At 56.6% G+C, this 23,243-nt stretch overlaps 3 protein-coding genes across 3 annotated transcripts in view; 2 read left to right on the top strand and 1 right to left on the bottom strand.

The window, feature by feature from the left end:
- Positions 1-1,382: 1,382 nt before the first annotated feature.
- Positions 1,383-4,981, top strand: SRARP (steroid receptor associated and regulated protein). The gene is made up of 3 exons (XM_057530798.1): positions 1,383-1,393; positions 1,603-1,889; positions 3,201-4,981. Exons 1-3 carry the CDS (start codon positions 1,383-1,385, stop codon positions 3,629-3,631), a joined length of 729 nt encoding a protein of 242 aa, XP_057386781.1. The 3' UTR covers positions 3,632-4,981.
- A 5,044-nt stretch (positions 4,982-10,025) lies between these two features.
- The window catches only part of LOC103006955 (chloride channel protein ClC-Ka), a 21,223-nt gene continuing 8,005 nt past the window's right edge, over positions 10,026-23,243 (top strand). Inside the window, exons 1-12 of the mRNA XM_057551442.1 lie at positions 10,026-10,174; positions 15,428-15,541; positions 16,179-16,402; positions 16,705-16,860; positions 18,434-18,510; positions 19,129-19,235; positions 19,894-20,022; positions 20,755-20,883; positions 21,887-22,026; positions 22,368-22,445; positions 22,542-22,620; positions 23,166-23,243. Of these exons, the coding sequence (XP_057407425.1) occupies positions 19,136-19,235; positions 19,894-20,022; positions 20,755-20,883; positions 21,887-22,026; positions 22,368-22,445; positions 22,542-22,620; positions 23,166-23,243 (733 nt within the window). The 5' untranslated portion in view covers positions 10,026-10,174; positions 15,428-15,541; positions 16,179-16,402; ... (1 more) ...; positions 18,434-18,510; positions 19,129-19,135. The remainder of the gene's footprint in view (positions 10,175-15,427; positions 15,542-16,178; positions 16,403-16,704; positions 16,861-18,433; positions 18,511-19,128; positions 19,236-19,893; positions 20,023-20,754; positions 20,884-21,886; positions 22,027-22,367; positions 22,446-22,541; positions 22,621-23,165) is intronic.
- On the bottom strand, positions 10,254-14,114 carry HSPB7 (heat shock protein family B (small) member 7). Its single transcript, XM_007174990.3, has 3 exons — positions 13,839-14,114; positions 13,236-13,369; positions 10,254-12,057 (listed from the first exon to the last, which is right to left on the bottom strand). Exons 1-3 carry the CDS (start codon positions 14,023-14,025, stop codon positions 11,878-11,880), a joined length of 501 nt encoding a protein of 166 aa, XP_007175052.1. The 5' UTR covers positions 14,026-14,114; the 3' UTR covers positions 10,254-11,877.

Here is a 23,243-nt window from a genome sequence, read left to right on the forward strand (position 1 = left end):
TCTCCAATTATAAGGACTAGTGTGATCAGATTGAACTCACTCAGATAATCCAGGACAATATCCCTATCTCAAAGTCCACACCTCTGACCAAATATATATTTGGTCTTCTGGCTCCTGGCACAGAGCTCCTAACAGCCTTGAAATTTCCCAAATCAGAAGAGTGAAAAGCGTGTCTTTTGTTATGTAAATGAGGTGACTTTTGGAAAGCCCCTGTGTCACCTAAGAATGGGGGCAGGAGAACCAACCACGTGATTACAGGGTTGGAACTGTCAGTCCCACCGACCCACTGACCTCCGGGATGTGAGCGGGGCTGGAGATTGATGGCCACCAAAGGCCAGTGATTTAATCAGTCGTGCCTATGTAACGAACCTCCATTAAAACCCAAAAGAACAGGGTTTGGAGAGCTTCTGGGTTGGTGAACACGTGGAGATTGGGGAAAAATGGCGCTCTCAGACAGTGTGGAAGCTCCTAGCCCTCCACGCATACCTCGCCTGTGCATCTCTTCCATCTGGCTGTTCCTGAGTTATATTCTTTTATAACAAACTAGTAATCTAGTAAGTAAAATGTTTCTCTGAGTTCTGTGATCTGCTTTAGCAAACTAATCAAATCCAAGGAGTGCGTTGTGGGACCTTCCCATCTGTAGGTCAGAAGCACAGGTGACAACCAGGACTTGTGATTGATGTCTGTGGCAGGGGCAGTCTTGTAGGACTGAACTCTTAGCCTGTGAAATATGAAGCTATCTCCAGGTAGGTAATGTCAGAAATGAATTAATTGATTGGTAATGTGGAACAAAAGAAAACAAAACACGTCAGAACTGGTGTCAGAATTGGAATACCCTTAATCACACCTGCAAAGACGCTTTTGCTGTGTAAGGTAACATTTTTCACAGGTTCTGGGGATTAAGGCATGGACATCTTTGGGGTACCATCTTCTACCATACATAGTTACTATTTATAGTAGTACTACTGTTTCTGTTTAATGAAGCCATACCAAATTTCCTCTTGTGGACAAAGAATGTCACCTGCCATAACAGTAAACAAAGGATGTTGCAGCCATCAAGCCACCAGCCAATGCAGCCACCCCAACAGTGCAACCTGAAGGGATTCAGGATGGAGAAAAACAGGATACTGGCCCTAGGTAAGGTGGAGCCCTCATGATGGGGTTAGTGCCCTTGTAAAAGAGACCCCAGAGAGCTTTCTTGCACTTTCTGTGAGGTGAAGACACAGTGGAAAGACAGCCATCTATGACCAGTAGGCAGGTTCTTACCAAACACTAAAATCTATAGGTGCCTTGATCTCAGACTTCCCAGCATTGAGAACCGTGAGAAACAAACGTTTGTGGTTTAACTCCCCTAGTCAATTGCTGCTCGAACCGACTAAGACATGGACGTATTGTCAGTAGTATTCCATATAGTTCTTAGGTAGGAAAGAAACAAAATTAAAAACAACTAAAAACTGGGAATGCAGCCAGAGAATGACTGAGGTTTGGGAAACTGAGGCCTGGATGAGAAGGTTCCAAGGCTTGTCTCAAGTGAGGAAGCAGCTGGAATTGGAGGAAACAGTATCTGTTTGGTAGAAGGCCTACCTCCCAGTGACCCGACAGCAATCCTGTTGACATAACCCCGTTGATCAAAGCAGTCCCCCAACTGCTCCAAGCCAGTTCCTGTGGCTCGTGGTGGAATTCACTCAGCGGATCCGGAGCTGGTAAATATAAAACGTCTGGTCCTCGGGTGGGAGCTGCATCCTGGAAAAGGCTGCTGACAACTGCTGCCTCTGCCAGTGCTGAGCCAGGCGCTATGGAATCAGTAGCAGTCCCAACAGAAGACCCCAGAGACCTGAGAGCCTGCCCCCAAGTCAGGGGCCTGGAGACGGACCTGGAGACTAGCTCAGGTAAGGGGTGGCAGAGGGTGCCTCAGCCCTGCAGCTGAGGGAGGCTGGGCAGGCTTGGGGGGGGGTGCTGGCAGCAGAGGGCAGACACCCTCCCCTCCGGGGCCGCCAGGATTCTCAAGCCATGGGTGGGCTTCATTTACAGTTGACTCTTGAACAACTTGGGGGTTAAGGGCGCTGACCCTCCACGCAGTAGAAAATCCGCCTATAACTATAATCAGCCCTTCGTATCCACATCCACAGATCCAACCTACTACGGATTGTGTAGTAATTGGTATTTATTGAAAAAAATCCGCATATAAGTGGACCCGCAGTTCAAACCCATGTTGTTCAAGGATCGACTGTATTTCCTGTGTTTACTAACCTACCAGCACAGAAGTTTCCTTCTGAAGCCTGTGTCGTAGTGAAGAGCACGTAGTTAAGAGGATGGATTTGTTTATTATTTGGGTAACTTGAAACGTTACTTTTCTAAGAGCACAGGCTTTGGATTCAGAGAGACGTGCTCTGGCACTTGCTTCATTGATAAATTGATTGATTGGTTCTTGGCTTCTCCCCGTTTGGTGGGGTGGACAGAGCAGGGATCCTCAGGGCAGAGGGGACCGATAGACAAGATTATGGGTGGGGAAGGAAAAAGAGCAGCATGATGTTCCCTGAGGACCACCAACACCTGTACAAGCTGAGCCTCAGTTTCCTCACCTGTAGGAGGTGGCCGGGGCTTTCCCCTTACTACTCACTACGGTGTGGCCCGTGAACCAGCTGCGCCGGCATTCCCTGGGAGCTTGTTAGAAATGCAGACCCTCAGGCTCCACCCCAGACCCACTCGCTGTACCAGAATCTGCATGTCAACAAGATGCTCAGGCAGCTCGTGGGCACAGTGGGGTTGAGAGGCTCTGAGGCAGTGGCCTCCATGTTCCTGGAAGGCAGAGAGCTGATATGGGGGGAAGCCAGGTTTAAACTCAGGTCTCCCCAGTGCTGAAATCCACGCTCTCAGGCCCCACTATCTTCCCATCTTTGTGCGTCAACTAACGCGCAGTTAAATCCCTGTTAAGGGAACTCTACTCAGTATTCTGTAATAACCTATATGGGAAAAGAATCCGAAAAAGAATGGATGGATGTATATGTATAACTGAATCACTGTGCTGTACGCCTGAAACTAACACAACATGCTAAATCAACTACACTCCAATATAAAATAAAAATTAAATTAAAAAAAATCCCTGTTGAATGAATGAACAAGTGAATGAACACATGAATTAATGGAACCATATCCCTTTCAATGCTAACACAAATCTTTGGTCTTTTCCTTCCTTCTAGGTGGAAAGCCGGCCCGCCATCGGAAGGCCATCCCCAAAGCTCACCTAACTTTTGTTATCGACTGTACTCATGGGAAACAGATCTCCCTGGCAGCACTCCCAGGGCCACCCCGCGTCCCTAGTCCCAACCTAGGACCTGTCATCCCTCCAATGAAGACTTACATCTTGTTATGTGGGGAAAACCGGCCCCGCCATGTAACTCAGGAGGCTCCCCTAGGTGGGGGAGGCCTTGCCCAGACCAGGGGCCCCCTGCCACCCTGCAGAGAGACTACGGCCCCAGCTTCCTCCCCAGCCAGCCCACTCTGCCTCCAGGGTGCTCCTGAAGCCAAGGGAGGCCCTGTGAAGACTGTGTCCTCGAGGTCTTCAGCTTGGGGAACGGTCATAGTCTCGCTCAAAGCCCTCTCATCCTGTGTCTGTGGGCAGGCTGATTAACTGGAAGAGCCTGGCCAAGGGAGGAAAGGGCTGGCAACCCAAGCTCCAGAGTTCAGCGGATGCAGTTCCCAGGGTTCACTCCCTCTTCCCCAGCCAAGTAGAAGTCTTTTGTGCCTGAGCCAAGGAAGGAGCATTAGATCCCTAAAGGACATCTGAAACAGCCACGAGTATCCTACTTCTCCATCCTCTCCATCTTTGTTCACCTTTCAGCGGAAGCAGGATAAGGCAACGCCACATAGAAAGAGACTAATTCACTAACACAGCAAATTCTGAAGGAGCATCTCCCACATGCCAGGCCCTGCAAAGTGCTAAAGAAGATACTACAGCATTCTTGGAGCTTGTACTCTTGGGGGTGGGGAAGAAAGGTTAAACAACCTAATAAAGATGATTTTGAACAGTGTAATGAGTGCTGTGTAGAAACTGAAACAGGGTGCTGGGATGGAAAATGATGGGGCAAAGAGCTTTTCTGATACAGTGATTGGGAAAGACCTCTCTGAGTGGGTAACAAAGTATGATCTAAAAGATGAGAAGGAGCCAGCACTGCAAACCATCCTCCCTAGGGTCACCTGGTTGGCATCTCATCCCAGAGCAGGAGTCAGAACCTCCCAGCACAATGGGCAGGGGTAGCACATTGCCTGCTGTCAGCTCACGTGCAAGTGTGTAGGTCACTAGGGATCACCCGGAGGGCACAGGACTCAGGATGGGAGAATCAAAGGCCCAGGTGGGATGGGAAGTAAGGGGAACTGGCTTCTCAAGAGGGGGCAGAAGTGCTCAGAAAGGGAATGGAGTATCATGTTTGAATGAATGAAAATGAGAGATATTATTTATTGAGCTGCATACCAGGCTTATACTGGCCTCTAGGGATACAGAAAAGGGGGTTGGGGGCTTTGTCCCTACCCCGCAGGGCAGTCCTGTCCTCAGCAGGAAGTGGGGGTTGCTATGAGGGGAGGTGTAGGTCTAAGAGATGCACAGAGCTGTGTGAGATTCATCTGAGGAAGAGTGTCTCAAGGCTCTTGGATTAAAATTGCTGAATGTTCATTTATTCAATGACTGTTTTACTAGGTTCTTACAAACACTAGTGGCTAACATGTACTGACCATTTGGTCTGTGCCAGGGAAGTGACATCCTCCAAGTGTCAGTACCGGGAAGCACTGTTGTGTACCCATTTCACAGATTAGAGAATCGAGGCACAGAGAGGTTGAGGAATGCACTCAAGGTCCCATAGACTGGTACAGTTGGGATTAGAACCCAAGCCAGCCTGGTGCTCAAGTTCTTGCTCTTAACCGTAGAGCAGATGGCCTCTCGTCCTGGCAGGGTCTCTTCTAAACAGAGGGGATCTAGAGAGAGCAGACCCTGTCCTCAACGAGCTCACAGCCTGGTGGGGGAGGCAAGAAGAAGGTGACTATTGCAATAGCTTCTGGTAAGTGCAACAGTAAGGGCACAGAGAATGATGTTGGGGCTGGAGGAGGATGCCCAGCCCATTAGGGAGAGGAGATCAAGGAGGGCTTCCTGCAGGAAGTGGCATCTAAACTAAAATCTGACCAGTGGGTGAGTCATACAAAGGCAAGGGGGCCGGGATGGGGAGTGTTCCAAGGAGAAGGACCAAAGTTATTCAGTCTGGCTGGAGTATTCATTCATTCACCAAGTATTTGTTGGGCACCCACTGTGTGCTAATCTCTGGGCTCAACCCTGGGATGGAGCAGTGATAGACAGACGAGGCCCTGCCATGAAGGAGCTTATCCTCCAGCTGGGGGAGACAATGCATGTACACACTCGAAACAGAGAGGCTGGAGAAGTGACAGGGACCATATCATGTGAGGCCTTGCAGGCCACGATGAGGTCTTTGTTTTTTGTTTGTTTGTTTGTTGTTTTTTGGGCAGTGCTGCATGGCTTGGCTTGGCTTGTGGGATCTTAGTTCCCCGATCAGGGACTGAACCGGGGCCCCCGGCAGTGAGGGCACGGAGTCCTAACCACTGGACTACCAGGAATTCCCGAGGTCTTTTTAGTTTATTCTAAGATGAGGATCATTGGAAATTGTGAGCAGACAGGAACATGACCTACCTTTAAAAAAATTCCTTAGCTCTTGCGCTGGGATAGGAAAGCAGGGGAGGAAGCTGAGGAGGCTGCACCTTAATCCAGGCAAAGGGGGGTGATAGTCAGGATTAGGGAGGTGGTGAGAGAATAGTCTGGACCACATATAACCCCTCCTCTTTCCTCCCCCTGCTGAGAATCACTGGACTAGAAGAGCCCAAAGACGTCGCTGCAAAGGGAGTTAGACCCACAAGGAAAAGTGTGGGGCTGCAGGTCTAGCTTTGCGCCAGAAGGTGTCGCCCTATCATCAGAATGGAGGCACTACCTCCTGGTCTGGGTGGGGAGGGCGGGAAGCTGCGCGCCGAGGGGCCGGCGCCATGGGGCCAGCCACCCGGTGGGGTCAAGTTTTCAGAAGCCAGACTTTCATTCTAACCAGCATCCCTCTCATCTAGAAAAATAGCTACTGATATTTTTATATGCACCACATGCCACCTCAGTTCCTCTCACACTAGACCCATGAGGTGGGTATAATTTTTGTTGCCATTTTACAGGTAAAGAAACTGAGGCACAGAGAGATGAAATGATTTGCCCAAGGTCACCAACTAGAAAGAGGCAGAGCCCAAATCCCAATCCCAGGCAGTGTGACTATGTAGTCATAGCATCATAACCCTGTACTATGCTGTAGGTGCTCTGTTCATGTGTGTTGAATGAGTGAAGGAAGGAAGAATGAACATTCTCCAAGGACCCAGCCTAGGGCCTGGCAGTGTGTAGGGAGTGTTTGGAGGTCGAACACGTGAGTGAGGCCCTCACTGAGCTGGGGGCACACAGGTGGAAGAGAACAGCTCAGTCTCTTCACCACAGTCCTGTGAGGTGCTGTCCCATTTTACAGATGTGGAAACTGAGGCTCGGGTAGGTTAAGCAACTGGCCCAAGGTCACACAGATAGTAAGTGGCAGAGCCAGGGTTGAAATGGGGGTAGTTTGCCCTCCGAGCTTTACCTACCCACAATACTGCAGGAACTTACTGAAAAGCTGTTGAGAGAATGAATCAACAAAGAGATGAAAGACTTTAGTGAACCAGTGAGTGGGATGTGTGAATCAGTGAATGTGTTTCCAGGTTGGCAGTCATGCCTAATCAGGACTGTGTCCCCAGTGCCCTAAAAGTGCCTGGTACATAATAGGTGATCAAGAATTGTGTGGGAAGGAAAGAAGGAAGGAAGGGAGGGAGGGAGGGAGGGAGGAAGGAAGGAAGGCAGGGCTGAAGGGGCAGATTTGCTGTCCTGCTCTCTCCTCCCTGGCTCCCTGGGGCCAGCAGCCTCGCTTTGTGCCCTTCAGGGAGGCACTTCAGAGGGCCCCCACCCAGTCTAGCAGCCCTCAGGCTCCCATGGAAGGTTGACCCTGGGTCCAGGCCCTGGAGGGCCTCAGAGCTCAGGACTGACCTGGCTGGCTGCCCAGGGTGAGCCCCAGGCCAGCTGTGCTGACTGTAAACAACACCTCCTCCCCTGCCCAGAGGCTCCTGCTTCAGGCACCAACCTAGCAGACTCAAGTCACCATGTCCCTCAGGACCCTCTCTTGTTTGAGGGCAGAGCCAGAGGGTGGAAGCTTGGTTTTCCCTGTTCAGAAAACAAGCACCGAGATTTTAACAGGAGCTTAGCATTTATTGAGCTTATACTAAAACACCATCTCTCTCTGGTTGCTCACAGCAGCCCTGGGTGGGGGTTACCTGATCTTTGTTTATGCTGAGAAATTAAGGTTTCCAGGTGCTTTTCTCCCCCACCTCTACCCCCAGGGCCCAGACAGGTCTTCTGAGAGGACCCTGGGGAACCTACCTTCTAGATCCGCCTCACCTCCTTTTCCTGGAAAGAAGACCCCAGGTACAGGGCAGCTCCTCTGCCCTACCAGCCCAAGTCTTGGTCTTATTTATTTATTTATTTATTTAATATTTGGTTGCACCAGGTCTTAGTTGCAGCAGGCAGGCTCCTTAGTTGCGGCAGGAGGTCTTCCTTAGTTGCAGTAGGAGGGCTCCTTAGTTGTGGCTCATGGGCTACTTAGTTTTGGCACGAGAACTCTTAGTTGCAGCATGCATGTGGGATCCAGTTCCCTGACCAGGGATTGAACCTGGGCCCCCTGCAGTGGGAGCACAGAGTCTTAACCACTGTGCCGCCAGGGAACTCCCCCAAGTCTTGGTCTTGATGGAGCCAGAGACAGTGTGGGTGAACTGGGGGTGTCAGGATCCAAATCTAAATGAAATAACAGGCCTCTGAATGAGCCCTTCTGGGCATTTTCAATGCATGGCATATGTGGGCTAGAGTCAACCACCATGTGCCAAGCCCCTTAAGTGAATTACAGAACAACCACAGCAGGTAGATCCTATTAAGCACCATTTTATGGTGCAATGGAGGCACAGAGAGGTTAAGTTACTTACTCAAGATCACAAAGCTCAGAAGCAGCAGAGCCAAGATTTGAAGCCAGGCGGTGTGACTCCAGAGTCCGCAATTGACCCTCCACCCTTTACTGAGGCTTCTTAGCTTTTTAAAAAATTCTACAAACATTTACTTAGCTCCTTTCCCATGCCAGGCTTGGGAGCAAGAGGGCAGAATAAGGCATCTTCTGCCATTGCAGAACTGGGATCCAAGGCAGACTGGGAAGAGGATGGGGGCAGGGGGGAGATGGAGGGGTACAATGTTGGAGGTGGGTCAGGGAAGGGTGGCCTGGGGATGGGGGCTTGGTCTGGTAGAGAAGCTCTGGCCTGAAGTTCTAGAGTCCTGGGTCTTCACCTCATCTCTGCCACTGACTTGCTGTGTGACGCTGGGCAAGATCCTACCCCTCCCTGGGCCTAGGTCCTACCATCAAAGCATGAGGAGTTTGGAGTGACTCCCAGAGGACACAGGGCTGGCCAACCAAGCCTCAGGGTCTGCCCTCACCCCCAGGCATGTCCTCCTTTCATCTGAATTTGAGCTTCTTTTAAAGACAAGTTTTGGACCTAGGGTTCTTTGGGCTCTGTCTGTGACTCCGAGCTGGTAGCTCTGGAGGGCTTTCTGGAGGAGGAGGCTTTTGGCCTGGGCTAGGACTTTGAAAGTGATGGAACCTCCTAAGTCCTCGACACCCCTCTGGCACCACCTGACCTGGACCTTCTTCCAGGTCTCTAGCCCTAGAAGGCTGCATCTTTTCAACCGCCTCGGCCTCCTGTCCACCCCAACTCTAAAAGCTCTAAGATGTAGGAGTTCCCCTTCCCTCTACAGGAAGGGAGCAGGGGAGCTGCCTCGGCCCTTTGGTGGTGGGGGACTGATCTGGGGTGACCCAGCAGAGGACCTTCTAGAGTCACAGACAATGATTCAAATTCCAACCATACCACTTCCAAGCTGGGTGACCTTGGGCCAGTTGCTTGACCTCTCTGAACCTCCTGTCCTCCTTGGTACCTACCTTGAGTTTGCGATTGTTGTGGGGATGAGCATGTGTTTGGCACACACTAGGTGCTCAATGGGTGGGGCTGCTATAATTATTCTTCACGGGGCGGGGGCGGGGCCCAGGGCCCGCAGCCAGGCCTATATTTAGCCTAGAAAGTGTGGGGGGCCAGTGGAGACAAAGCGTGGCGGCCAGCCCAGGCGCCAGGGGGCGGAGCCAGTGAAAGAAAGCCTGCAGTCCCCACGTCGCCGCCCTCCTCTTCCGCAGGGTCACCTTGGCAGTAGGGCACCTTCACTCTAGACGTGCCCCGTCCCCAGCGGCCGCTCTGTCCGCGGAGCAGCCCTCATCCTCTAAAACCGGGATCTGGGGAGGGGGCTGCTGGGGCCTGCGGGGTGGGGAGTATTCGGTCCCACTAGGGAAATGCCCCCTTTCCCAGCCCAGCTTCCTGCCAGCCCGGCCCAGGGAGGGACGCCGCTGGGGTCGGGACGCCAAGGTGAGCCTGACCCCAAGTGGGGGTCGAGGGAAGGGGAAAGCTGGTCTGGCTCCTTCCCCCAACTCCTCGCCGATGAGTGTCGGGCTGCAAATAGCCCAGTGGAATCAGTGAGTCACAGAGGCTGGAAATACCGCGCCCCACCTTCCCTCCCCTCCTCCCGTCTGCACTGAGCTGCGCTGAGGAGCGCCTGGATCTCCGATTTCAGTAGCGCCTGGGGGTGTGTGTGAGTCCCTCCAAAGGGTACTCAGACTCCCTGAACCAGTCAGCTTCCCAGCCAGGTTTCAGCCGGGCTATGCCCCTGGGGCTGTGTGACCCTAGGCTAGTCACTCGGCCTCTCTGGTCCTCAGAACCCATCTGGTACGAGATAGGCTTCAAGAGCAACCCAGTGCAGCTGGCCCAACTTTGGTGTCCCTGTGCCTGGGACAGTGCCTGGCAGGTAGTAGCAGGGGCTGGCAGTTGGAAGAGAAGGCGATGCAAGGTTTTTCAGAGAAATAATTCCCAGATTATTGCCCTGGTGGACCTGGGAGCCAAAGGAGGAGGCCGAAGGACACCCACATTTCTGCGAGGTCTTGAACTTTGCTTGAGCTACCACCCCCGCCCCCAAATCTCAAGAAAGGTATGTCTGTTCATCCCCGGCCTTCGCACTCTGCTACCTCCAGCCCCATCCCAAGTTTGAGAACTTCAGGCGGGTGATCTCCAGAAGTCCATGATTCTGTTGTTTATTGTGTGTGCAGAGTACAATGCCAGGACCCTCCTCTGCCCCCACCCCCAGTCATTTCCTAAGGGCCCCAGAATGGCAGGGGTGAGAGGGCACCTTACAGAACACTGACCAAAGAGGTGCAGAGGGCCAAGGCTGGCCTTGCCACTTGCTCCAGGGACCCCGACTAATTGGGAACCACCCTTACGCATCACCCCTGCTTCTGTATGTGGGAGACTGAGCCAGGGTCACGGGGGGCAGCTGGGGCTCCCCAGAATGAAGGCAGACGGGAGGTCCTTGCCCTGGACTGGGGACTAGGAGGGAACTGGGGTGGGGACTCTTCCTGTGATTAGGACATTCTCTAGCAGGAAACTGTGGGCGCAGGGTGCACAGGCTGAGAGGCAGAATGAGGGGAGCTACCCCCCATTGCACAGAGGGCTGGGAGGGTGGTTTGAGAGCAGCTTCTGACATCATGGGTTCAAATCCAACCATCAGTGGTTAAGCTGGGCGCTCATCTGTTCAGACTCTGTCCCCATTGAGAAGAATGGAGATTGTAAATCTGATTTTAGAACGTTCCGAATTTGGCTTTAACCAGTGGTAATGTATAGTATTTGAAGGACAAAGATAAGTGTGCACGTGTGCACGTGCATGTGTGTATGCCTGTTTGTCTGTGTGTGTGTTTGTGTGTGTGTGTGTATACATACACCAAGCCTATAGCTTCACGGATTATAGAGGGCAGGATGGGGGAGGTGAATGGCCACAAGGGAAGGTTGGCAGGAAGCTGGGGTCCTACCTTGAGGACCCAAAGCCCCATCCGTGCTTCCTCTGTTGGGTAACCTGTCTGCAGTGGAGGCAGCCCTGGGAGCCCAGGTCTCTGGGTGGGAGGGAGAAGGATCAGCCCCACCCCTTGGCCCAGGCTTACCTGGGGGCATGAGCAGGTAACAGACGGTTCACACAGTTTATCACGAACCAGCTGTATTGGAAAAACCCCATCTATATACAGACACAATGTGGCCCTGCGCTGGCACAGCTGGCTGGCTGGGGCACCTTGTGGGCAGACAGCCTGGCAGCTGGTTCGGGGCTTGGAGAGCAGCAGAGGGGAAGCGGACCATCATGGCTGTCTCCTCTGGCCTCCCTGTGCCCGGGCAGTTCAGTTTAGCTAGGCACCTCTACCTGTGATCGCCCTCTGCCTCTCCCGCTCCCCTTGGCCAAGGGGGTCCCAGGTCCCCAGGTCCCCAGTCCCCCTGCCCCTGCCCTGCAGAGACTCCATAGATCAGAATTTGTCTGTCTGTCCTGCAGATTATTTGCCCAGAGATCCTGCCTGTCCCAATCCCCCTTCCCCAAACTGGGTTCTTCAGGATCTCCTGTTCCCCATCCCAATCCCTTTATTCTGGATTAAGTGAACAAGGCCACATCTGGAATCTGGGGGCCCTGGCCTGCCCTGGGTAGAGCAGAAGGCCACATTTGGAGGGGATGACCCACCTGGGGCCTGGGGTGGAGGTGTCAGGGCCTGAACCTGGGCTGAGATGTCCCGGAAGCTGTCATGAGGGGGTCAGGAGAGCCACTCTGGCCAGCCAGTGGGGGAGAAGATGGGGGAGTTGGGGGAAGGGAGGGGGAGGCCCTCAGATTTTTATCTCGGTCCGGAAGATCTGCTGGACGTGCTCCGTGTGTGGTTGGCGCCGAGCCCGGATGATGAGGCTGCCGTCCTCCCTCAGGGCCGAGGTCACCGATGTGGGGTCCACGTCCTCCGGCAGTTGGCACTTGTGAGCAAAGGTGTTCATGACCGTGCCGTCAGCTGCCAGCTGGGGAAGGGGTAATGGGTCAGGGCAGGCTGCCCCCCACCCTTGTCCTGCTCACGTCAAGCCACAGCCCCTGCTCCCCAGTCTAACCCCAGCTGGACCCCCATGTGCCGAGGGGTTCTGCTCTCAGGTGCAGAGGCCCGGCCTAGGGGCTGGCCAGGGCTGAGCAGGGACAGGGGCCGAGGTGCTTAGAGGAGCTCCAGTGGTCCCGGGGGAGAGGCAAGGGCTTGGTGGGGGAGCTCAGATGGGGAGGAGACTCAGTGGCAGGATCTGGGGCTCCTGAGCAACAAGGAGATGGCACAGAGCAGAGCTGAGCCCTCTTGGATACACGGATACACGGTGTCCACCGTCAGGGCTCGGCCGGCGGCCCCTCCTGCGTGACTCAGCCAGCACATAGTGTCCAGAGGAGCCTGGGGCGGCTGAGTCACTGGTGAGGATGGCAGGGCTGGCACGTGCTGCCCACTGGTCCTGGTGCCCACAGTCCTTGGCTGCCCTGAGAGGCGCCCCTTGGGCATCCAGCCTCCTGTGCTCAGGGGAGAAAGCCAGGCCAAGGGGGATCCAGAGGCAGCCTTGGGCCGACCTTCTTCCCTAAGGAGCAGCAGTGGCTCTGGCCCTCTGGGGGCAGCATCCCTGTTCAGCCAGGGCCACACCCTCCTCCAGGGTGCAGGCCTCCTGGGAGCTGGGACTCAGAGACCCTAGTGACCAAGTGACCCTGAGACCTGTGGGTGGAGGGAGTGTGGGGTTTGGAGTGTGTGTGACCCTGAACTGCAGGGCTTCTGCGCAACCTTGGGCCTAATTCAGGGGTCCGGAGGTGAGGGACCAGTGAGCCCCCCCACCTATCCAGATGCCCACAGGAAGGGCTATCCTGCCTCAGCCATGATCTCCCTCCTCTCATCTCCCTTCTCACCTCCCCGCAACATCCCTCCCCCACCTCCCCCACCCCTATGGCTTCCTCAGCTGCCCTGGACTCCGGAAGAAAGGATCTGGGAGCCTGGGGCAGAGAGAGGCAGTGACGGGTGTCCCGTGGCCCACCAGCTACAGGAGCGAGGCCTCTAGTTTGTCCTGGGGGTTGGGGGGTACTGGGCAGGGTGCGGGGTCCCGCGATGGGACATGAGAGTGGGGACACGGGGCAGAGGGTACAGGCGTGGGGCCCAGGGTCTGGGGGCGGGGAGTGGGCTCACCTTCTCAGCTCGCACCTCGATGTTGTTGTTGGAGGTGGTGACGATGATGTCTTCAGGTGAGAAGTCGCTCACGTCCACGGCAAACTCATAGGCATCTCCCAGGGTCTTGATGTTGCCCTGCCCCCCGGGATGGGCTGTGGGGAGGGCTTCCGTGAGCAGAGCAGAGGGCAGGCTGGCACTCAGAACCCAGGTTTCCGGCTCCCTCTCCGGAGGGAAGGGGCTGGCTCCAGGCCTGACCTCCCCCTCGGCCGTTCCTCCTCAACCGCCCTGCCACCCGCCCTCTTGCAGCCTACCTTTTCCGCTGGGGGGATGGGGCCTTAGCCAGCACAGGTGGGGTGTGTGTGTGTATATGTCTGTAGTGACCCACCCCAGGCCTGGAGTGGGGGTGCGTGTAGCTGACCCCCAGGCCAGAGCTGTTTCTTGAAGGCCTGCCTGTTCTCACGGCCACATCTGTCTCTCTGGCCGCATCTGTCCCGGTGGTCACACGCGGCTGCAGCTGTACAGCACCTGTTCCCGGCAGCTCGGCAGCTGCAGCCACGTCGGGTGGTGCCCTGGAGCAGGTGTCCCCTCCCTGTGCACCTCCCCTCCCCACGGAGGACTTGCCTGGGAAGGCCAGGGGCTCCGAGTGGGGCCGCATGAAGCTGCCGAAATCCTCGGAGAACATGCTCAACGCCTTCTCCATGGGTGGCTCCTGGGCTGGAAGGGTGTGGGAGGCGGAGGAGGAGGAGGAGGAGGAGGAAGAATGGAAGCTTCTCTCCGCTCTGAAGGTGGAGGAGGTCCTGTGGCTCATCCACGAGCGGGCGGCCGGGCCCTGGCCGGTGGGCAGGGTAGACAGGAGGGCGCGTGGGCAGCAGGCTCGGAGGGAGCGTGCTGGGCCCCGACTGCCGCCCCTTTATAAGGCCCGACCGCCCCTGGGCGCCGGGCCAGCCCCTTGTCTACCAGCTAAATTTAGTCCTCTCGGTGGCCCAGAGGGGCTGGAAATCTTCTCCAGTGAGACGGCACTGCTGACAGTCCAACACAGGCAGGCCCATGAGGCTGAGCTCACTGCCCGGCATTCCAGGCCGATAACTCCAGCCCAGGAGCCTCCCATGGCAACGAGGTGGGGACCCATGCTGTCCCCTCGCCACTCAGGCCCCTGGGCCAGCCTCAGGACCTTGTGTGTGTTCGGTGTTTCTGTGTCTCCCCCATCAGATTGCAAGCTGCTTGAGGACAGGGTTTTCTCTCTCTCCGTCCCCTCTCCCCCAAAGTTCCAGCCCTTGGGGAGAGGGATCTAGGTGTGGGTGATCAGAGCAGAAAGGCCCAAGCCCCTGGCTCTGGGGAGAGTGGGAGATGCAAGGTCAGGAGGTCAAGGGTGCGTGGAGGACCCTCACCTGCTGGACCCCTGTGTGAGGCGAGGGGTTCCCTCCCTCAGGGCAGATAATGTTCACAGCCATGTCTTAGGAAGGACTGAGACAGCCCCGGAGGGGGGTATAGAATGTGCAGCTGTTCCCCTGCCAGCTCCCACGGGGACCCAGATTTCATACTTACCTCCCTCCCTCCTCCACATCCCAACTCTGGAACATTTTGGGACCCAAGAGGAGAAAGCTGAGGCCAGGCTGGGGCTTGGGCCTGGACTCAGGGGAGGAGAGCAGATAATTTAGTAATGGTCCTTAACAATATAGAAGGTTATGTTCCCAGGAAATGCCTGCTTGACCTCCAGCTCAGAGGAGATGCCGGGGGTGGCAGCGGGCAGGGTCTCAGTCAGAGGTAAAGGAGAGCTCCGCAAGACAATCGTTCTAGCTCTGACTTCTGAGGTGCCTGCTGGGCACCGGCTCCTGGCTGTGATCTCTCCAGCATGGCCTCATTTGATCCCCGCACGGCTCAAGAAGGAGATGGTATTCCCATTTTATAGATAGAGAAACAGAGCCTCACAGAGAGCCTGGGGCTTGCACACGAGCAGGTGGCAGAGCTGGGATTTGAACCCTGTCTTATCTGATCCAAACCCTCCAGGAGGCCGGGGTGACCTGAACATTCGTGTATGGAGACACTCTGGTCCCGAACACCCCTGGGAAGCCCCTCTGCCCACGCACAGATCATGCGGGATCAGGGGGTGAAGCAGGGAAGGCCATTCTGGGAGGCCGGGGGTCCTCTGCTGCCCAGGTTGCAGTGTGGGGCCTCTGCTCCCCACTCCAAATCCTGCCCTTCCTTCCCAGATCAGCTCCGGTTCCTCCTCCTCCATGGAGCCCTCTCTGATTGCTGCAGCCCACACAGGGGGGCCTGCCCAGATGCCCGCTGTACCAACTGGCTTTGCCCACCCCAGCACCTGAGTATGACATGGTCTTCCTGGGTCCTCTCTCCCCTATCAGACTGGCAGTTCCCTGGGTTAGGGGTTCGCCTGTCTCCCCGTTAGATTGGGGGCCCTGAAGGTAGGGACTGTTTCTCTTTTCTCTGGCTCCCACAACACTTCCTCCCTGCGGCGGTTGGCTGGGGGGATCCATCAATACGGGTAACCACTGATGCCGGTAGTCTGTGAAGTGGGGTCAGGGTGGTGGCTGGAGCCAAAGGGGTCTGTCTGTCTAGTGGAGATTCCTGCCTGGCTTGTGTCACCCATCCTGGCCGACGGGGTTCCAGTAGGGCTGCCAGGAAGTTACCAGCACTGAGGTGAGATGGAAAGAGGGTGGGGGTGGGGGTGGGGGTGTGGGACCCAGAAGCCTGCCGCCCGCCAGGGAAACAGGAGCCAGTGGCTAAATGCAGACACAAGGTCATGGCACTGAGGGCCTGAGTCACTGCTCCTGGACGTCAGATCTCATTACCCACCCCCGCCCACCATTCCTCCCCCCTCTTCCCCCCATCCCTGAGGCATCACCCACACATGCACTGGATCCACTGACTTCAATGGCCAGGAGGGACCCTGAAAGGTCATCAAGGCCATTCCCCTGTCTCTGTGCATGTCTCTCCTTTCAGATCCCGGGGACAGAAGGAGCTTCAGAGATGATCCAATGCCTTGAATCCCATACCTGCCAGGGCATCCCAATCACTTGGAGGGACTTTCAACAAACACAGACTCTTCTCATGTACCCCAAGATTCTGATCTGGGGTCTTGGGAAGGGACCAGGAATAGGCTCCCATCAGTTCTCCACTCAGCCAGCCCACAGGCCACTGTTCGGAAACCACTCATCACTCAGCAGGTATCTACTGAACACCTGCTATGTGCCGGGCACCGTTGAGGCTCTGGGGGACTTGTGATGAACGAGGCAGAGAAAGGGCCCTGCTGCCATGGCTCTCAGGCTCCCCTCATTGGACAGAAGAGGAAACTGAGGCTCCGAGTGGTGAAGGACCCATTAGGGATGGGAGAGCTGCTCTGGCATCAAGCTCTCACCCTTCACTGCTTGATGCAGGAGAGGGAGAAGTTGGGGGCTGGCATGAGGGGGAAATGGCTTTGGGAGGGACTTGCCACCAGCACCATGTCCCTTTGCTTCCCTCCTCCCAGTTTCCTGATGCTCACAGGACCGGAGGTGAGGGTGTGGACGTGCGGTGCTGGCTGGCTGGCCGATGCCGGCTATGAGTTGGAGCCAGCAGCTACCCGAGACCAGAGACGGGTTTGGGATGTCAACAGGGCTGCCAGTTATCCTGTTACTATACACAGGTTGGGGCAGCCGAGGCAACGGTGGGCCCAGGTCCATGCAGAGCAGCAAGCCTCCACCCCACCGCTCACAACACACACATGCTCCTATTTGGGATTAACTTGGCTGACATCTAGGGGCAGAGGGTGGCTCAGGGCCTCAGGATTTTAACAAGTCATTGAAGGGCCATTGTGATTTTCAGAAAGGGGGCTTTGTCTGGAAGAGGTGGGGGGAGTTGTCCCAGATCTCTTGCCCAAATCTTCTAAAAGTGGTATCAGGCACAAATCCTCTGCTTTGTGCCCAAAACCCTTGCCCTGAAGGATTAAGCCACAGGAGCTGGAGGAGCTCTGGGAAGAGGGAGAGCCACAGAATCTAAGTCTGGGTTCAGCCTCTGCTTTGTGACCTTAGATGAGTGACTGCACCTCTCTGATCCTCCATTTATTATCTGCAAAACGGTGATGCTGTCCCTGACCCACAAGGGTGCTGGGAGGATGAACTGGGTTCCAGACCTAATGTGCATGTTCCTACATTCCGTTGGGGTGGGACAGGGTCTGTGGCATTTACGTAGAAGCCCCAAGCAGAGCCACTGCCCCTTGGGTGCTGTGGTTTGAGGCAGTCTTCTCAGACTGGAGGGTCTGGACATGAGGATCCAGCCCAAGTTCCTCCCCTCTGCCCAATTCCCTTCCCCCGCTCCAGCTTGTCGGCCCCCTCCCCAGCTCTGAGCAAGGCAGGTCTTCAAGGCAGGACCTCGGAGAGGTTTGAAGCCTTTGGAGTCAGGCAAACCTGGATGGAACTTTTGACTTTGTCCCTCAGCCTCTGTGACCCTGGGCAAGCAAGCAGCCTCAATTCTCCGAAACTCCGTTTATTTAAATATTTATTTATTTATTACTTATTCATTCATTTTGGCTGCGCCGTGTCTTAGTTGTGGCACTCAGAATCTTTGTTGTGGCATGCGGGATCTTTAGTTGCAACATGCGGACTTCTTAGTTGTGGCATGCATGCGGGATCTAGTTCCAGGGATCGAACACTGGCCCCTTGCACTGGGATTGTGGAGTCTTACCCACTGGACCACCAGGGAAGTTCTGAAACTCCATTTCTTTAAAATGGCCTAATACTGCCCACCTCGCTGGGTTTCTCTGAGCACTCACTGATTTGGAGGAGGGTTGAGCACAGTGCCTGGCATACAGCAAAGATGCAGTAATAATAGCACCCCTTCCCTATGGGTCCTTCTCCTCTTCCTTCTCTGCTCTTTCAAACCCCTCCCATGCCCAGCTCTGAGAACCCAGAGCCCTGACCTTCAGCCCCTGCAGATGACCCCTCACCATCCTGCTGTGTCATGAGCTTCCCCCACCCAGGCCCTGTGTACCCCAGCTGGTAGCTGGGTTGGGTGCCACCCGCCTCTGTGTGGCTCTGGTAGGTTGGGGAGCCCCTGCCCCTCGTCCCTCCTGGCTGCTCTGGCCTGCACCACTCAGCTGGCCGGGGCAGTTCCAGTTGGTTTGTCAAGGACATTCTTAATGGCCAGGGTAAACCCCGGCGGGGTGGGGCGGGGAGGAAGGGGGGCCAGGATGTTGATTGGTGGAACACACACCTGTCCAGGTGCACCTGAGCTGCAAACAAAGGAGTCTCTGTCAGAGGAGGGCTGCCTGGGACCACAGCAGAGCGGACTAACAGAGGTGAGGGGCCGCCGGGTGCAGAGCTGGGGCAGGGACTTGGATGGAACCTGCCAGGACCAGGGTAAGGCAGGGCAGGCAGGGCAGGCAGGGCAGGAGCAGGAGGCTGGGGGGCAGGGAGCCAGCACCTCCTTTTGACCCTCACGGCTTCTCCTTCTGGACCTGGGGTTTTCCTGACTCTGGCCTGAGCCGAGGGGGAGGAGGCTCAGGGATGGGCATGGGGAGTCAGAGTGGTCCATGGGGAGCCCACAGTGAGACAGTGAGTCCCCTGGGCAAGGAGACTGCTCTGAGCAGTGGAGGCAGACAAGCGTCCAGGGAGGGTAGGAGTGGTGGCCACAGGATGGGGAAGGGGGCTCTGAGCCTGGGGTCCTGCCTTGATCAACCTGCTGCTGGACATGGAGGGGACAGCTAGGAACCACCGCCCTCATCCCAAACATGAACACACACACTCGCACCCTCGGGGCCACCCCCTCAGGAATGAAGGCACACCAGACCCATGTCCCCTCCTGAAAATGCCACCTTTCCCTTCTATCTGGGAAGTAGGTATTGGAAGGGCCCAGTGGCTGGCTAAGGGCGTTACAGCAGCTCACCACGGGTCCGTCTGCCTGTCCACTCCCTCAGGGACCTGATGGAGGAGCTGGTAGGGCTTCGTGAGGGCTCCTCGGGGAATCCTGTGACACTTCAGGAGCTATGGGGCCCGTGTCCCCGCATCCGCCGAGGCATCCGAGGTGACAGCTAGGTTCCCTTCCACTCCCTGTTGAAAACCCCTCGGGACATCAGCCTCCCCGGGTCCGCCTCCCCACCCACCTTGGAGCCCAAGAGCTGCCCCCCTCCTGGGCGGCAGGGAGGGAAGGGATCTGTCTGCCAGTCTGTGGGTCAGACGTGCTAGATGTCTGCTCTCTGCCTTTTGGGAATGCAGCCCCCAGGCCTGACCACTCTGCCGGGGACCTTGCTAGGGGCCCAGTGGGTGCTCTCTGGCCTGACACCAGGACAGCCCCACCGGTCCTGGGACAGCAGAGCAGTCTCTCTAGACTCTCGTGTCCTCTAAGCTATGGCCCCTGCGGAGATGCTGGAGAAAGTGTAGCTCCCAGCCCTCCCTCCACACCCTACCCCCTCTGTCATTCTTCCATAAGTACCTCAGGAAGGGGCAGGGGTGGGGAGGGCGGATGGGTCAAAGGCCCCCTCCTGGTGGGGCCAATAGGCCTGGCGCCCACCGTGCTGCCACCTTCACTTGCACAAATCCTGCTGTCTCTCACGTGAGGCAGAGCCCCCTCCCAGCTTCCCTGGATTCGACCACCTGGCCCCAGCCCCACACAGCCCCTGCCCCCCGCCCCCGCCCCGTGCCCTCACTGGGCCCTGGGCTACGACCCGATGCCCCTGCCCCAGGTGGCCTCGAGTGGTTGAAGCAGAAGCTGTTCCGCATGGGTGAGGACTGGTACTTCCTGATGACCCTTGGGGTGCTCATGGCCCTGATCAGCTACACCATGAGCTTCACTGTCGGGCGTGTGGTCCGAGGTAACCCCTCCCCGGCATGCACGCCTGCTCTGGACCCGGGGCTTTCGAGCACGCTTTCGGGATGCCAGATGGGCCGCCAGGTGCAGCGGGGGTGGGGAGGAGGCCTGGGTCTGGTCCTGGCTTTGCTCTTGACTTGCTGGGTGACCCTGGGCAGGCTCCTGCCCCTCTCTGGGCCTCAGTCTCCTCATCTGCACAATGAGTGAAAGACCAAATATTCCTTCTTCTTCTGAGCTCTATGCCCACCGCTTCCTGCCGCCCCTGCTCCTTCTTCTCCTTCCTTGCTCTCAGGTCAGTAACTGTGGGGGAGAACATTTGTCTAGACCACCAGGCATAGAACATTCTCTCCCCATGCTTCGGCAGGCTCTCTCCACCCTGAGGTCTCCCTGGAAGAGGGGGCACGGGGCAGGAAGTGTCTAACACACCTTCTCTGGGAGACTTGCTCAGGTGGCATTACAAGGACCTGCCATGCACCAGACCTCATCTGAGAGCCCATTTGACAGATGGGGAAACAGAGGCTCAGAGATGTTGAATGGCTTGCAAAAGGTCACTCAGCTAGGGAGTGGCAACACTGGGATATGACCCAGGGTCCTACTCTTGCCTCCTCTTGGGGGTCTGCCACTTACTGGGTGGCCCTGGGCCACCCCTCTCTGAGCCTCCATTTCCTGGCCAGCAAGTGGGCGCCTGAGGGCTGCAGAGCCTGTGGATGGCTCCCTGACTCCCTGCTGTCCCCAGCACACAAGTGGCTGTACCGGGAGATTGGGGACAGCCACCTACTCCGGTATCTCTCCTGGACCGTGTACCCTGTGGCCCTGGTCTCCTTCTCCTCAGGCTTTTCCCAGAGCATCACGCCCTTCTCGGGAGGTAAGCCCATCACCACGCCATTCATCTGTTTGCCTTGCCCCGCAGTGCCCACTGCCCAAAGCCTTTTCCTGTCCCTCGGGGCTCCTGATGGGGGGAGGCAGGAGACAGTAACCCCACTTCACAGCCAGAGAAGCCAGGCTCAGAAGAGTTGTGTAAGTTGCCTGAAGTCACACAGTGAGAAGGACAGATCTTTTTTTTTAATATAAATTTATTTATTTATTTATTTATGGCTGTGTTGGGTCTTCATTGCTGCACACGGGCTTTCTCTAGTTGCAGTGAGCAGGGGCTACTCTTCGTTGCGGTGCGCAGGCTTCTCATTGTCGTGGCTTCTCTTGTTGCGGAGCACGGGCTCTAGCGCGGAGGCTTCAGTAGCTGTGTCATGTGGGCTCAGTAGTTGTGGCTCGCGGGCTCTAGAGCGCAGGCTCAGTAGTTGTGGCGCACGGGCTTAGTTGCTCTGTGGCATGTGGGATCTTCCCAGGGCCAGGGCTCGAACCCGTGTCCCTTGTGTTGCAGGCGGATTCTTAACCACTGCGCCACCAGGGAAGCCCCAGAAGGACAGATCTTGCTTGACTCGGGTCACTGCTGGCTCTGCTCCCTTTCTGAGGGCTCCTCTGGGCCGGCACCATGGTTCCCCAGGGAGGGGCTCACGGAGGGGCGCATCTCTTCTAGGCCTCTCAGCTCTGCTTTCAGCTCCAGGCCAGCAGCACAGGGGAGCTGCAGGGATGCATCTGGGTGGCCTGAGATTCTCTCCTAGGTTCCCCCCCCATCCTGCAATAGCTGACTGGCAGGACCAGCTGGAAGAACGTAGGCAATTCACATCCCCTCTCTGACCCTCCGCTTCCTCATCTGCAAAATGAATTTAGGATCCTAACTCACAGGGTTTAGGAGACCTGACAAGATCATGATGTGAAACCCTGTGCAGGGTAAAGTGATAAGGGTTTATCTAGAGATTGTCTCTCCTCTTACTTCCCACCCCCACCCCGTCCATCCATCCCCTGCCAAGGTTCTGGAATTCCGGAGCTGAAGACCATTCTGTCGGGCGTGGTCTTGGAGGACTACCTGGATATCAAGAACTTCGGGGCCAAGGTGGTGGGCCTCACCTGCACCCTGGCCACGGGCAGCACCATCTTCCTGGGCAAAGTGGTATGGAAGGGCATGAGAGCACCCCACCCTGTCCCACCCTGCCCTCCTGCCCCCTCTGCCTTTTCTCCATCCCCACCGAAGCTAGGTCAGGGGGAACTCAGGCCAGGCCTGCTTCGCGGGGCTCAGTCTTGGGGAGGAGACAGGCCCAGGTCCCCACAGTGTGACAAAGGAACTGGGGAGATGGAGGCATAGGGAGTAGGTGGGGCAGCCGAGCTGTCTCTGGATGAGGCTCACTCTACCCCTCAACCCTGGGCCCGGCGGAGGGAGGAAGGGGAGGAGCAAGGCCCCGGCTCCCCCCAAGGGGCGGACCCTGTGCCCTGTGCGCACACCTCCTCAGGCAGGGCCCCTTCGTGCACCTGTCTGTGATGATCGCTGCCTACCTGGGCCGCATGCGCACCAAGGCCATTGGGGAGTCTGAGGTAAGGGGCTCATGGCCCCCCCCCCCCCGCTTGGAGGAATGAGACGGAGGGGAGGGCGGGGGCTGACTCTCAGCCCGGGACTCCGGATCCCCCCAGAACAAGAGCAAGCAGAAACGAAATGCTGGTGGCGGCAGCGGCGGTGGGCGTGGCACAGTGTTCGCAGCGCCCTTCAGCGGTGAGGCCCTCCCTCACGGCCCTCCCCTGCACCCCGGGCTTCCACCCCCCCATCCCCCGTCCCTCCCCTGGCAGACTGACCAGCTCGCTCCCCCGCCCAGGGGAGGAACCTGCAGGGAGGATGACGGCTAATCCGGTCTTGGTTGTTACTTCAGTCTTACCGGGAGGGCAGAGCCGCCCAGGGTGGAGGTGGGGGTGGGCGTCGAGATGCTTCACGGTCACATTAGACAGACTTGGGTTTGAAACTCAGCTCCCCTTGCGTGACCCTGGGCCGGTGAGTTCAGCTCTCAGCCTCATTTCCTCATCTGTAAAATGGGGATTGTAATCGTCCCCACCCCAAAGGCTGTTGTAAGGTTTGAGATGGCCGAGAGGAGCGCCTACAAGCCTGTTCCCTGGGCAGGGGGCTCTCGCCCTGCCCTCCCCTCCCCTCAGCTCAGGATCAAAGAGAAGGGGTGGCCCTGTCCGGGCTGTGGGAGAGCAGACGGGAGTGGTCAGGGAGCTGGGATGGGCGTGGTGGTGTCTCTCTAAGCTCAGTGGCGCCCCCAGGCGTCCTGTTCAGCATCGAGGTCATGTCCCTCCACTTCTCGGTCTGGGATTACTGGAGGGGCTTCTTCGCTGCCACCT

Source organism: Balaenoptera acutorostrata, chromosome 1 (assembly GCF_949987535.1).
Source record: "Balaenoptera acutorostrata chromosome 1, mBalAcu1.1, whole genome shotgun sequence".
Classification (NCBI taxonomy): domain Eukaryota; kingdom Metazoa; phylum Chordata; class Mammalia; order Artiodactyla; family Balaenopteridae; genus Balaenoptera; species Balaenoptera acutorostrata.

Coding starts and splice junctions, on each gene's coding strand:
- SRARP (XM_057530798.1), top strand. Junction 1,890..3,200: donor GGACCTGGAGACTAGCTCAG/GTAAGGGGTGGC, acceptor CCTTCCTTCTAG/GTGGAAAGCCGGCCCGCCAT.
- HSPB7 (XM_007174990.3), bottom strand. CDS start 14,025: ATGAGCCACAGGACCTCCTCCACCTTCAGAGCGGAGAGAAGCTTCCAT. Junction 13,370..13,838: donor GGAGCCCCTGGCCTTCCCAG/GCAAGTCCTCCG, acceptor CCCTCCCCACAG/CCCATCCCGGGGGGCAGGGC. Junction 12,058..13,235: donor TCGAGGTGCGAGCTGAGAAG/GTGAGCCCACTC, acceptor CCCCTTCCCCAG/CTGGCAGCTGACGGCACGGT.